The sequence below is a fragment of the Amblyomma mixtum genome, chromosome 10 (assembly GCF_055824585.1).
Source record: "Amblyomma mixtum isolate Tamu chromosome 10, ASM5582458v1, whole genome shotgun sequence".
Taxonomy (NCBI): domain Eukaryota; kingdom Metazoa; phylum Arthropoda; class Arachnida; order Ixodida; family Ixodidae; genus Amblyomma; species Amblyomma mixtum.
Window position 1 is genome coordinate 125,947,676 of NC_143021.1, and position 14,254 is coordinate 125,961,929.

At 52.2% G+C, this 14,254-nt stretch overlaps 1 protein-coding gene across 1 annotated transcript in view; it reads left to right on the plus strand.

Moving 5' to 3' along the window:
* Window positions 1-14,254, plus strand: part of LOC149326878 (uncharacterized) — a 114,052-nt gene that overhangs the window by 80,947 nt on the left and 18,851 nt on the right. Inside the window, exon 6 of the mRNA XM_089564712.1 lies at window positions 3,580-3,662. Within this exon, the coding sequence (XP_089420838.1) occupies window positions 3,580-3,662 (83 nt within the window). The remainder of the gene's footprint in view (window positions 1-3,579; window positions 3,663-14,254) is intronic.

The window sequence follows — 14,254 nt, forward strand, 5'->3', positions numbered from 1 at the left end:
CGCGACAGCGTGGTGCAGCGCTACCAGGGAGTCCACGGAATGCCACCACCCGTTCGGCGCGATGCCTTGCCGTTTCAACGCAACGGTTTTTGAGGAAAGGAAATGGCGCAGTAAATCTCTGTCATCTCGGTGGACACCTGAACCGCACTGTAGAGGAACGGAGGAAGTGGGAGTGAAAGAAGAAAGACGAAGATGGCCCGTAATGAAGAAAATGAAAATTGTATTTGAGTAAAGAAAATTACGCAGTAACTGTCTCACATATCTCGGTGGACACCCGCCAAAATTCAGGGGGGGGGGGGGGGGGGGTGCACTTTTTGACCTAAAGTGTGGTCACTGATGTGTGGTTAAGATGTTAAGCTTCGCCTCTAAGAGTGGAACGCGAGAGCGTCTTGCAACGCTGCCAGGGAGTCCATAGAACGCCATCGCCCATTCGGTTCTACGCCTCGCTCGTCGGTAAATTGGTTTTTGAGGAAAGGAAATGTATTTCTCTCTCATATCTCGGTGGACACCTAAACCTCGCCGGAAGGGAAGGGAGGAGGATGGCAGTGAGCGAAGACACCGTATTCACTAGACGTGCCTTTGTTCATTCCAAACCCTCGAGCTGGCATGGCGGAGTGGATAGCATGCTCGTCTCGCACTCCGAAGACCGGGGTTCGATTCCCGAGCTCGACCAATTTCTTACTAGGTTTTATTTATTTATATGGCCTGACTAGACAAGTTAATTAGGCTAATTGGGTAATTAAGCAATTAACTAAGCTCAGTCCCACTTACTTGGAGCATCACTATATGGTCCCTTCAATTGGTTGCATGGTTACTAGCCAAAGTACAATTGGCCCCGTTTGAAATTGGCGCACTGTGACGTCACGACCGTTTCGACCAACTGAAAAGCGTGACATTCTCTGTCGACAACTGCTGCTTACAACGATGAGACATTAAAGGCTTTCACCTTAATATGGAAAACAAACTGCTTTTTTCTCCGCCATCAAAACCTGGAATTCATTACCACTAGCAATCAAATCCGCACGTTCGCAGCCCGCTTTCTACACTTTACTAAAAAAACATCTCCTATCAACCCATTCAGCTTCATGCCATGCTTAAGGTTGCCTTCATCTTATTTTCTGTTCCCCACTCTGGCAGCAAACGGTCATATTGTTAATCTTCTGGAACCTCTTTTTTTTCTCCGCCTGTGTATTATATCTGCATTTATTCAATGCCCATTGTTATCTGATGTCTTTTTGTGTTCTTTCTATTGTTCTTATGTTCTGCTATTTTATGCCTTTTTTGTTAAATTATGCCCGCTAACTATTGTATAACTTACTCATTGCCGCAAATTACACTAATAGGTTTTAACTTGATTGTATACTTTTATAGCTCCTCTGCAAAAATTATGCACTTTCCTTATGTATTCCTGATGGGAGGTCCCCCAGACAGTTTTCACTTTGGAACCTCCTACTGTCCTACTTTTTTATGAAACTTACAACTCATTTGTATTTCGTTTTAATAAACCTTCAAACCTTCAAACCTTCTCGTCATAAACCAGCGCGAAAATAAAAAGAGCATTTTTTTAAAGCGCCTCTGCGTCCGGGCGCAGGTTCACACGCAATGGGTAGAAGAGAGAGACTTTAATGAAATACAGAGAATTTAGCCGGCGTTAAAAAATCGCTGGTATGCTACTCTGCCTAGGGAGGGGCATTATGGAGATAAAGACAGAAGGAGAGCAGTGTGGAAGAGATAAAAAAAAAAACGAAGATAAAATGCGGCCATGAAATGGGTGCTAAGGATGCAATGGCGAGTATTGATGTAACCTAAGGAATGATGGAGTGCATAGTCCGACAAATGGGCTGACGAAGTTCACTCCATGAAGAATGCATGAAGGTAACGTGCAAGTGAATTTAAAGCTTATCGAGATGTGCCCCTAACAATGGACAAAGTTTTAGGTCCCTTAGCCTGCCTTAGGCAACAGAGACTTGCAATGAACTTTCTATTTACATATTTAAAAGCTTCTCACGAAGATGGAGGATGCGCTCCAAAGACTGGAACTATTCACATGTTTTCAGATCGGCAACACTTCTGGATTAGCTGAAGTGCAGTGCATCCTCTCATTGGCCTTGAACTGGTTGCGATTGCAATTTGCAATTTGCAATTTTTTTTATTGTTAAAGAACGAGTAAATCTCGAACGACAAATTGACGGGGCGTAGGCTTTTTTATGTCATATGGGCGACTAATAGCAATACTCGAAGCACACGCTGTCCTAAAAGCGAGTAATCGCAACGTGGTGTGAGAAATCGGTAAACTCTCATGCAGGTTGCATAAACGTATTGTCACGAATATGCATAAACAAGACTGCAGAAATGAAGAAACAGGTTGAGTCCTTCGCCGGTAATTCCAACCATTATGATTTTTTCGCCAAGGAATCAAGCGCTTGAAGTCGCTTGCAACTGCTCCTATTTTCAGTGATAATTAGAATCTAAGGATAACGTTCGGCATTACTCCTACACTGTCTCCGGAAATTACTTTAAATGCGAACCCTTCGCATCCCTTACCTCCCGCGCTCTGTGGTGACCCGTTGATTTTCAGCAGTTTTGCACGACCTCGGATTGCAGTTTTTTCTCCACAGGCTGTGGCGAGCAAAGCAAAGGAGATGCTGTTTGTTAGGTTGCTTACTTGGTTATTTCGAGAATACTGCCGATTGGCTCTCAGTGTTATGGCAGAAGTAGTACATCATATGAAAGTACAGAAAATGACAGGAAAGAGGAGGTCAAGGTGAAGTGTGCAGCGGTGTAAAATCAACCAAAAGTATAAGAGCAAAGTAGAAACAAGCAAATCATACAATCCCAAAAAGATAAGGAGCACGACAGCAAATAAAATGCACTGCACATTATACGCTGTTGTATATTTTTCCGTCCGCCAAGTGCAACGAAGAGAACAACCAGTCTTTCGTAATGCAGTGGCAGAGGGAAAGCATCGCAGGTAAATCGCATATTTCAAAAAGCCGGAACCTTGCTTACCTCTTGCTTTTTTCAGGACAGTCAGATTTTTTAAACGTTTAACAAGCTGTTGCATAGTTCATTAAGTATTTAAAGGTAAAGTATTTGTCGCTTATGTAAGATAGACGCATATAGCATACAATGGACAGGACGGGCGCTATTTATATCTTTACGCAACAGCGCCGAACTCTCATATCACGCATTCAGGACAGCCGACGCATAGCGTTGTTGCCAGGAAGAAACAACGGCAAAGATGGTTAAAAGGCTATCCCCAACTTGGTAAGAAAGCCGTCGGCGCCACGGCATCCATCCGTCCCTTGTGGTTCATTGCGTGATTGCAGCATGCAGACAACACTGGCTGCCCACACATGCCTACCGCAAGTGTTTTGATAAACGTCGGCAAACGTTTTTTTGCGTGGCGGAATGCATGCAGCCGGCAAGACAACCACGTGCTAAGGAAACTGTTTCAATTCGGAGACTTTCACTTAAACATTCTGCGCATTATTGCTGGCGCGGACTACGTGACATTTCTGCGGTAGTTTTTATTGCTGTATGTCTATTAGCTATCCTTTATTTTTCTTTCCTTGGCAGGAAGGCGCTCTGCATGTGGACAATTTCTGGATGTCACTAGGAAGCTACGGTATCTACAGCCTAAAATTCACCGGCGGCGACAAGTAAGTCCGTTTAAGAGCGCCTGTTCTCATTGCTGACGTCCCTGGCCTACGTGTAGGCGTGGCTGCGATTGTCGGGAATCCGCATATGGCTGTTTTTGCCGAAAGCGTTATACGAGGAGTATTACTTGCAGGGACCCTGAAATGGTTTCGTCATTCATATTCTAATGCAACAGCTCTGTAGCGGTGATCTCTGCGGGTATTCTAGTCGAATTCAAAAAGCTGCGCGTGGAACGAAGAATTTACAAACAATTTTTCAATCTTGCCGCTCACAGCCGATTAGGCCGACACCTCACCGCACGTTTTTAGCCGCCCCTGCTCAGCGACCTAAAACTCGGGCAGCCTGGGCATAGACTTGGCGACCCTTATCATTGGCTCTGTCCGCTAACGACGCGCGCAATTTTTGCAACTCTTCCGCAACTTAGCACTGATGTTCCTTGAAATACAATTTTATTGATTGCTTATTCTTTTTTAAAACACACGTATATATACGTGTGTAAGAATACAAAGGTAAGAATTCAGAGCTTTTCATGAAAGTAATATAGTACTCCCGGCGGAGAAGCAAATCCATCTGCTCACAAAAGCACGTGCTATCGTAAAATCTTTGCGCCCGCCTATGCGAGCCTCCTAGCTGCGCCGACGAGTCGCTGCTGTCCCTGTCGTCGTCCTGTCGATCTCGGTATGGCGTGCACTGATAAGGCTCAAAGCCCATCTTAGCGGTGGCTGGACGCCGCCGCGCTTCGAGCTCCGGATGCACGCCGTTCGAGCAGATAGGCTAAAGCAGGGGACACATGTGCGAAACGCACCGCACCAATCGTCGCTTGCGAACTGCCGCCCCACAGCAAGCAGGGACACACGGACCGGTGAGCATCGCTGCGCCGCTCTACCCAAGCGCCGCCCACAAAAGATGTCGCACTTCGCCGCCGGGCAGCAGTGCCCGAGCGCTGCTTGGGATGGTGTACAAATATCGCAAGAAAAGACCAGATCGCCTTGTTATCAGAAAGACTGCCAGCGATACCCCAGCAGCGACAAAGCATGACTTGTTATGTTGGGAGCTTTCGGCAACGGCGCCGCTCGCGGGCTCTCCGAGCGATGACCTCGGAGAGCTTGGCAAATAGCTGTTCAGGGCTCCTGTAAGAAGATCTGCACTTCTTAAAAATGAGGTTCTGAGTTATAAGAGCTCTTTTTTCGACGTAAGGTTGTCAGCGGTGTAGCGCATCGCAAAACAACTATGATGTGCTAACTAGTAGGCTGGCTAACTAATAATGAAAGTTAACGTTTTAACAATTACTGTTAGTCTCCTTATATATGGAGAGCCGTGTATTCCACAGTAAATAGCATACATAATGTTTCTAGAATTTTGATAAGGCATTAACTCTCGGCGTTGAGGCCCTGCAAAGTTTGTTTACATTGCGCCAAAATGCATGCGCTTTTCGAAAAGTTTACAGGAAAAGCAACCGCTCAAGTGCACGTAATTTGAGAGCAAGGCAAAATAACTTGCGCCACAGCGTGCAGGGTTGTCCCTCTCCTAACTGGCCATGGTTGTTTTCCCTCGTACTTCCATCGTTTTGCCCTCCTTCCTTCGCCTTCTTGTCCATGCGGGGCAGCTGTGGGGGATGTTCTTCATTACCTGCGTGCCTGTCCTCTCACCGCAGACATAGCAGCAGGGCTTCCCGGCTATCCGCACTTTCTTTCCCCTCATGACTTCCCCTCTTTGTTAGGTTCCCCTCGGTCTCGTCCGTTGTTTATTCGCGTTGCTGTTCGCGTTTCTTCCCTTCTTTCACCTGTCTCTCGTGTTTATTCCCGCCCTGATGGCTCGTAGACGTCCCTGCCATTTCTGTGCCTCCCCATGTCTCATGTGGTCGGGGGCACCATATTGTCACGTTGTAGTGACGGCAGTCCAGCGGTCAGGAAGACACCAGAAAGACTTGCAAACGAAGCTCTTTATTTGGGCTGACTTTCGCCCGCAAAAGAACTGAATCACTCGGTGGCAGCGTAAGCAACAAGCGTGCTCGTCAATCGTCTAACTACGAATGCCTGCTGCTCGCGGCATCGTTCAGTTTAAAGCCGGCAAGGAAACTTCGAGATAACTGGTCGAGATCATCTAGAGTAATCTGGAAACACGTAGATGCAGCTCGGCATAGGTGTGATCAATCGAGATTAGTCCGGTCGCTTCTCGCGTCACGAACAAATATGATAACACCCCTTTCCTACCGCCTTGCGCGAACGAACGGACGCTACAATGATACGTGGCATTACCCCCATCCCAAAGAAGCATCGTCTCGATGCTTTCAAATGAAAATAAACGCGGAAAATGCAAACTTCGAGTCCTTCAGCGTTCATAATAAGGTTTGAGGGCAGCGGTAAAAGCTTCAAGTCTGGCCGTGTCGTCGTCGTAGTTGTCGTCATCGTCGTCGTCGTAGGGGCCGTCGTCGTCGTAGGGGCCCTCGTCTGCGTAGGGGGCCGTCGTCGTACGGGTCGTCGTCGTACGGGTCGTCGTCGTAGGGGTCGTCGTCGTAGGGTTCGTCGTAGTTCTCGTCATAATTGAGGAATAGTCTTGTGTTTTCGTCGATGGAAGATGTTAGTTCTTGCGCTATGAAGTTACCTCGCCTCCAGAGGCTGCTTTATTCAGTTTAACCTTCGGGGGCTGGGGGACCGCCCACGCACGGCGTAGCCTCGGCTAGGAGATACAAAGTGCGCGGACGATGACGACGGGGAACGTGATAGGCGGCTCGGCGATGAGTATTCTTCCCGACGCAAAAACTCCTCGAATTCGGCTGGTCGCTGGCCGGGTCGGGGTCGTGGAGCGTCGTAAGAGAACCCTCGGATGCCCCAGTCGTCTGTATGGGCAGTGCCGGAGGACGTGACCGGCTTCGCCGCAGTGGAAGCATAGTGGGCGGCGCTGGTCGGGAGTTCTCCACTCGTCGCATTTCCTCGGCTGTTTGCGACGCTCGTAGGACGGGCGGGTTGGGGCGAGAGGGCGGCGGTCCAACGCAGCTGGCTGAGGGCGATAGGGGCTTGAGTCCCGTCTTCAAAGTGCAGGACGGCGCACAGCTGCGGCGTAAGTCATAGCTGGGGGCTCCATAGGCTGCGTGGTGGTCGGCGTCACACCCAAGGCCTGTTGAACTTCATCCCGGATGGCGTTTGTGAGCGATGAAAGCTGCGGCTTAGTTCATCATCATCATCATCATTTTATTCCAACATCAACATTACAGATGCTGAGGACCGTGAACAAAAAGCCTCTAGCTGGGCTTGACGGGGTTCACGGCCCCTAAAAATCATGGCATTGGCAACAAAACTAGGATACAAACACAACGCATCAGACATGGGAGGATGTGGCACAAATTCAGGACATAGGCAAAACAATTACAAGATTAGTAGAGTGTTTAATGAATTATACAATGTACGGTGTAATACAGAAAAAGGTAGAAAGTGCAATTATTGTGGCTATGATATATTTACAACAAAAAAAAAACAGTATTGTGGCTATGAAGCAACTCGTTTGTTTAGAAGCGACGGGAGCATATTATGTAGCATCTGGTATCCATAGTTAGTGCGTGCTCGAGGTAATTCCCACAGTTCAGTACTGCGGGTATTCCGTGTTTTTCGTTTAGGTGTCAGGTTTGCTATGCCGCCTAAAATGTTTTTATTCTGTTTAATTCCGTTAGAATAACGCTTAAGGAGCATTGTTTTATAAATGTCAGGAAGTGTGATAATATTTAGTTCCCGTTGGCAGCAATCGGCGGAGCTCCTCTCCTCTTCAAGGCGAAGAAGACGTACCTAATTTTCATGGCATCGTCCCAGTTGTTAAAGACAGCCACACGGTCGAACTGTTCCAGCCATTCTTCGGCCGAAGATTGGCCGAAGATTGGTGGCACCCGGGGCTGCTGAAGAATGATTGGAGTCATCGTCTGGGGCAAGCTCATGGTAGACGTTGCTGCTGACTTCCGCTTCCGGGTAGGGTCCGGCAGAATCCCGAACTCAGGTGCGTCCCCTTGCAGGCGTCGGCTTGCGCGGTGGATTGGACTCAGGTCCTGCGGTAGATGACTCAGAGGGCTGGCGTCACGACTTGTAGGGGGTGTCCGGGACATGAAAGGCTACCCAGCACCTCCACCATATGTCACGTTGTAGTGACGGCAGTCCAGCGGTCAGAAAGACACCAGAAAGACTTGCAAACGAAGCTCTTTATTTGGGCTGACTTGCGCCCGCAAAAGAACTGATTCACTCGGTGGCGGCGTAAAAAGAGAAGTTTATTTTTTCTAATGTCAACAAAAATACAAAGCAAAACTGTTGAACTCAATGCTCTGATCAGTCAAACACATGCGCAGTGAGGCAGCACTGAGCACGTCAATAAGGCAGTAAGAAAGCCGACAATCGACCGCCGCGCAGGACGATGAAATATGTCGACCATTTGCGCAAGAACTCAGCCTCACTCATTGACAGTGCGTCCACGCATGCTTGCTCAAAGAGGCGCGTGCGTAGGCGCTGCAACATTGGAAACATTGCTCTTTGCGGACGCCCATTTAAGGAAGCCGCTCCACGCTGCCGCCACAAAACGAACATGCCGACACACAAGAGCATATTTGTGAACAGTTCGCGTGAACAAGTGCGCGCTTCGAGGCGGGTTAAAAACATCCGTGACACTAGTACCCAAAAGGTGCTCGCCACTACACAGTAGACCATAGCGTGCCGCAACGTTTCTAAAAGACCGCATTGCGGACATCGGGCGGAGGGCGCCACGCCCCACGCCGCAAGGCGGTCTCTTGTGGGCAGGACCCGCCAGCCTCGCAGCCAGCCGAAGTCCCTGACATCTGCAGGAAGCGCAGCTGAGGTCAGTTGGCGCCAGCGTGCCCGTCTCGTTTTCTGGAGTTGTTCGCGGGTCAGCTCAGCGACCGTTAGTGCTTCACACATCCTGGAGGGCGGGGTTTCATCAACATCCAGATCGGGCACGCTGGCAGAAAACGACGCCACTGTGCGACGCACGTTAACGAAAAATGGCGGCGGCTGCTCGGCTGCAGGGCCAACCACGTATTGTGTAAAAAACACATTACGCGCTGTTCCCAGAAAGTATGCGATGAGTGTTTTCCTGGGATAGTCTGGGTTGCGCACAAGATCGCGTACTCCTCGCAAGGCGAGCACATTGCACATGGTGCGGATGCAAGGTATACCAAACCCACCCATGTACGATGAAGGCGCATGAACATTCGTGACGCAAGTTCGGTTTTGCCCGCCCAAACGAAAGAGCCACAGGGCGAGGTTAGCCTGCGAGCAAACGCGTGCCGTGGGTTTGCGATGCGGGCGACAAAAAAACATGCGGCTAGGATTGTAGACTTAACTATATAGCAGCGCTCTGCCATTGAAAGGCGGTAAGTTGACGCCACCGAGAGGCGTTTCTCAGCGTTCGTGCGGAGGTTAGTCCAGGTTTCGCGGGCTACTTCTCCGCTGGCGAGGAATACTACTCCCAGGACATTCACTCCCTGCACCCACTCCACCTCGCCCGCAAGGTTCGGTGTGAAGGTGCCAAACCTTAGTGCCTTGCTTTTTCCCCTGTTCAATAGGGCCCCCGATATCTCGCTGTACTGGAGAAACAGCCGCGAAAAAGCGGCGTAGCTATCCTCGTCCTTGAGGAAAAGCGACACGTCGTCGGCGTAGGCCGAAACCTTGATTTGGCCCTGGCCAGGCACAGGGAAGCCGCGTATGGATGGGCTGCTGTTAATGCGCCGGATGAGTGGATCCAGGCATAATACGAAGAACGCTGGGGAGAGAGGGCATCCTTGCCTTATGCCCCGGGTGACTGAGAAGGGAGCGCTCTGGTGGCCGTTTACGGAGAGACAAGCATTCAGGTCTGCGTAAAGTAAGCGCAGCCTGCTGACAATTTGCGGTGGGAATCCGAAGGCTTCGAGGACTCCGAACAGATACGAGTGTTCCACCCGATCGAATGCTTTCGCCTGATCAAGCGAAACAAAGCACCCGCTGAAGCCCGTCCTGCTGGCAAATGTGAACAGGTCTCTTGTGAGTGCCAGTGCATCAAACACAGAGCGGTCAGGCACGCTGCTGGTTTGAGCCCGGTGGATTAGGTGAGGCAAGATCGTCCGCATTCTTGTGTTCAGTAAAGATGCGACTATTTTGTAGTCTGCGTTTAAGAGGCTTATGGACCGCCATGCTTGCGGGTCGGAGGGGTGACTCCCGCTTTCGGAATGAGTATGATGCGACATTCGCGGAAAGAGTTTGGTCGTAACCCATCCGCGAGGAAGCCGTTGACCATCTTCAGCAGCGCTCCTTGGACCTGGTAAAAAAACTTCGAATAAAAACTTGTTGGAATGCCGTCTGGACCGGGGGCAGAGGCTGCATTCGTACTCTGCAGGATGGCGTGCAGCTCTTGGCTTGTGGCTGGTGCGCAAAGGTTTTCATGCAACTCTTCAGCTACTCGTGGCAAGTTTCCAAAATACCTTTGTAGAAGCCCGTCATAACCATATTGAAGATGTAGCCAACTGTCCGTAGAGAACAGGTTCGAAAAGTGGCTTGCGAAGATCGTGCAGATATCGGCCGTGGTTTTGCTTTGGGTGCCGTCTGGGAGTGTCACGAAAGGCACAGTAGCGGGAGCGAATTCCTCTGCCGTGCCTGCGCGTACGTGTCGTAGCACAGCCGGGTCTGATATCGGCCGTCCGAGCTTGTGTGCACGACTAGCTGCCCGTGATGACTGACAGAGCAACACGTGGTAACGTGCCTTAAGTAGACTCAGGTAATCGCTCATGGCAAAGGTTAAGGGTGCTCCCCTCTGCACTATACGGATGCGCTTGAGGGTGTCATTCAGTGCATGATTTATCCGGCGTCTGCGGTCTTGACCGGCCGCCACCAGAGTTGCCTGCCAACGTGCCTTGAGTGTGTCCCATGAATCAGTCGCAACGAAGCTCTTGCACGATGCGGCCAACGCCGTACGCAGTGACGCCATGCTTTCCGGGTCTACCAGTAGGCTCGTGTCCATGCGCCACGTAACAGTACGTGGGGTGTCCTCACCAAAGTCGAGCCTGACTGACAAGGGGTGGTGATCGGAAATCACCGGCGTGCCTGCAGGCAACGCGAGAACTTCGCAGCTAACGACAAAAGAAGCGAGCTGTGGTGGAAAATAGAATTTGTCTATCCGACTCGCTGACTGTGCTCTCTCCCACGTCCCTCCAAAGACATCCCCGTGAAGCTGCACCCACGCGTCAGACAAGCGGAACTGAGTCACGAGATCTCGGAGCGCGGGGGCGCCGGAATAACGGCGACCGTGACCCTGTCCGCGGACGGCACGGTCGATGTTAAGAACACAATTGAAGACACCGACTATAAAAGTGGGGTAGGGATCAAGGAGGAATGAGTCGAGGCGCTCAAAAAAATCGAACTACTAGACTGCCGTGCTGGCGCGTATACAACCAACGCACGTACCCGCCGCTGGTTTAGTGTGAAGTCGACCGCAAGAGTGCGGCCGTCCAGCCCGAAAGTGCAATGAGCACCCGCGCGCAGGCAGGGGTTTACAAAGACGACACCAACAACGCACATATGAGAGTCAGTGAACGAAAAATAAGCAAAAACAGAAAATCTGGCGGTGAAATTCAGCACATCAAGGGAAGTACGAAAATTGCATTCCTGTAAAAACAGGATGTCGACGCCCCTAGCCCTGGCAAAGTGCATCACCTCTCTCTGTCTGTCTACGGATTGAAATCCCCGAACATTCAGGGAGAGGAGATGCACAACCGCCATGACTGCCAAGAGCACCGACGGCATAACATACAACCTAAAGAGCGCTGCCATGTGCGGCACTTGACGCGCACGGCACTTCTTTGCTGCAACGTTCATTAACAGTCCCTTCGGATTCCGATGATTGGGGGTGGGCACGTTTGAAGCCAGGTCTGGAAAAGTCCATATTTTCGGGGTCGTCGGCGCTTGTGCCCTCGCTCACCGGTTGCTGCGTGGTCTTGGCGACGCTCGCAGCTGAAGCCGATGCCGACGCCAGGGTCGCCGATGGGAGGGTGTGGCTGGCTGGTGACGGGAAGCGCGCGTCGTCCGCACCTCCAGGAGTCGTCGGTCCTGACACCTGGCCGCACGTCAAGTCGCCTGTCAGGCGAAGCGGCGTGACTTTGTCCGCCATCTCCTCCAGGTCGTCCGACGTCACGCTCGACTCGTCGCTGCTGCTCACGGTGTCATAGGTGTCTGTGCCGGGTGGCGGCGTCAAGGGTTCCCCAAAAAGAGCAGCGAACGGCTCCAGCTCGTTTAAAGGCGTCCCCTCGCGCTGCTCCTTCACGGGAACCTCCGTCGCGGGGGCGGGCTCGGGCTCCCTCGGGCTGCTCGTTGCAGGGTCCACGTCGGCAACCGACGTCCGGACGGTGGGTGTGCTCCGCGTTTCTGTGACCACGTTGTCCTTGCCCGGATCTTTCCTCGAGGCGGCGGCCGCCGCATAGGACCGTGGTCGCAGGCAGTCTGCTGTGGCGTGGCTTCCGCCGCAGCGCCTGCAAGCCGCTCCGCCTCCGGCCGTGTCGTGGCCGAACACCTCGCAGCGAGTGCACCGCGGCGTTCGACACGCCGCGCCGATGTGGCCGTCCTGCCCGCAGCGGGAACACACCTTCCGGACGCCTCAGTAGTCAAACATGACGCGGTGGCCCTGGACAGTCAAGAAGTTCGGCACCGCCTGCTTCATCTCGATCCGGACAACGCGCGTCCCGTTGCCGACGTGACGACGGCCCTTGAGGACGGGATGGGTGATGTCAAGCACCTTGCCGTAGGAGCTCAGTGCCGCTGCCAGCGCCGCGTCTCCCACGAACAGCGGCACACGAAAAGCCGTCACGTGGACCACGGCAGGACCCACGCAGGCTACTGGGACGGAAGTGCCGTTCACGTTGAAGGCGCCTTCCACGAGCATCTTCTCCGCCGCCGCAGCCGAGGCCATGGCGACGCAGAACTTCATGCCTCCATGGTGCTGGAGGCTCTCTAGCCCTTTCGGGCCGACAACCGACTCGATGCCGTCGACGATGTCGTCAGCTGTCGCGTCGGAAGTAACTGTGAACGAAAAACAATGCGCCTTTGGGGGCGGCGCACGGAACACCGGAGGGGCAGCAGGTCCCGGGCCTCCCATGACGTCACGGGTGGCCGGCTGGGCTGCTGCTTGCACGACCTTCACGCAGTTTGCCCGAGCACCGGCAAAGGCACGGCGCCTGGGCAGGGAGGCTGGTTGCGGTACCTCCGGGTCGCAGTGGATCAGGGCCCGCCTGCACTTATCGTTGAAACTTCTCAGCAAGCCAGCGCGGAAAAAACATCGCTGGTTCTGGAAGAGCTCGGGCATAGAAAGAGAAGTTTATTTTTTTCGAAAGGAACAAAAATACGAAACAAAACAGTTGAACTGAAGTCTGATTTTTCAAGCACATGCGCAGTGACGCAGCACTGAGCACGTCAGTATGGCAGTATGAAAGCCGACACTCGACCGCCGCGCAGGACGATAAAGTATGTCGACCATTTGCGCAAGAACTCAGCCTCGCTCATTGTCAGTGCGTCCACGCATGCTTGCTCAAAGAGGCGCGTGCGGAGGCGCTGCAACATTGGAAACATTGCTCTTTGCGGACGCCCATTTAAGGAAGCCGCTCCACGCTGCCGCCACAAAACGAACATGCCGACACACAAGAGCATATTTGTAAACAGTTCGCGTGAACTAGTGCGCGCTTCGAGGCGGGTTACGAACATTCGTGACACTAGTACCCAAAAGGTGCGCGCCACTACACAGTCGAACATTGCGTGCCGCAATATTTCTAAGAGACCGCACTGCGGGCATCGGGCGGAGGGCGCCACGCCCCACGCCGCAAGGCGGTCTCTTGTGGGCAGGACCCGCCAGCCTCGCAGCCAGCCCAAGTCCCTGACATCTGCAGGAAGCGCAGCTGAGGTCAGTTGGCGCCAGCGTGCCCGTCTCGTTTTATGGAGTTGTTCGCGTGTCAGCTCAGCTACCGTTAGTGCTTCACACATCCTGGAGGGCGGGGTTTCATCAACATCTAGATCGGGCACGCTGGCAGACAACGACGCCAGTGTGCGACCCACGTTAACGAAAAATACCGGCGGCCGCTCGGCTGTAGGGCCAACCGCATGTTGTGTAAAAAGCACGTTACGCGCTGTACCCAGAAAGTATGTGAAGAGTGTTCTCCCGTGATAGTCTGGGTTGCGTACAAGATCTCGTACTCCTCGCAAGGCGAGCACATTGCACATAGTGCGGATACAAGGTATACCAAACCCACCCATGTACGATGGAAGGCGCATGAACATTCGTGACACAAGTTCGGTTTTGCCCGCCCAAACGAAAGTGCCACAGGCCGAGGTTAGCCTGCGAGCAAACGCGTGCGGTGGGTTTGCGATGCGGGCGACAAAAAAACATGCGGCTAGGATTGTAGACTTAACTATATAGCAGCGCTCTGCCATTGAAAGGCGGAACGTTGACGCCACCGAGAGGCGTTTCTCAGCGTTTGTGCGGAGGTTAGTCCAGGTTTCGCGGACTACTTCTCCGCTGGCGAGGAATACTACTCCCAGGACTTTCACTCCCTGCACCCACTCCACCTCGCCCGCAAGGTTCTGTGTGA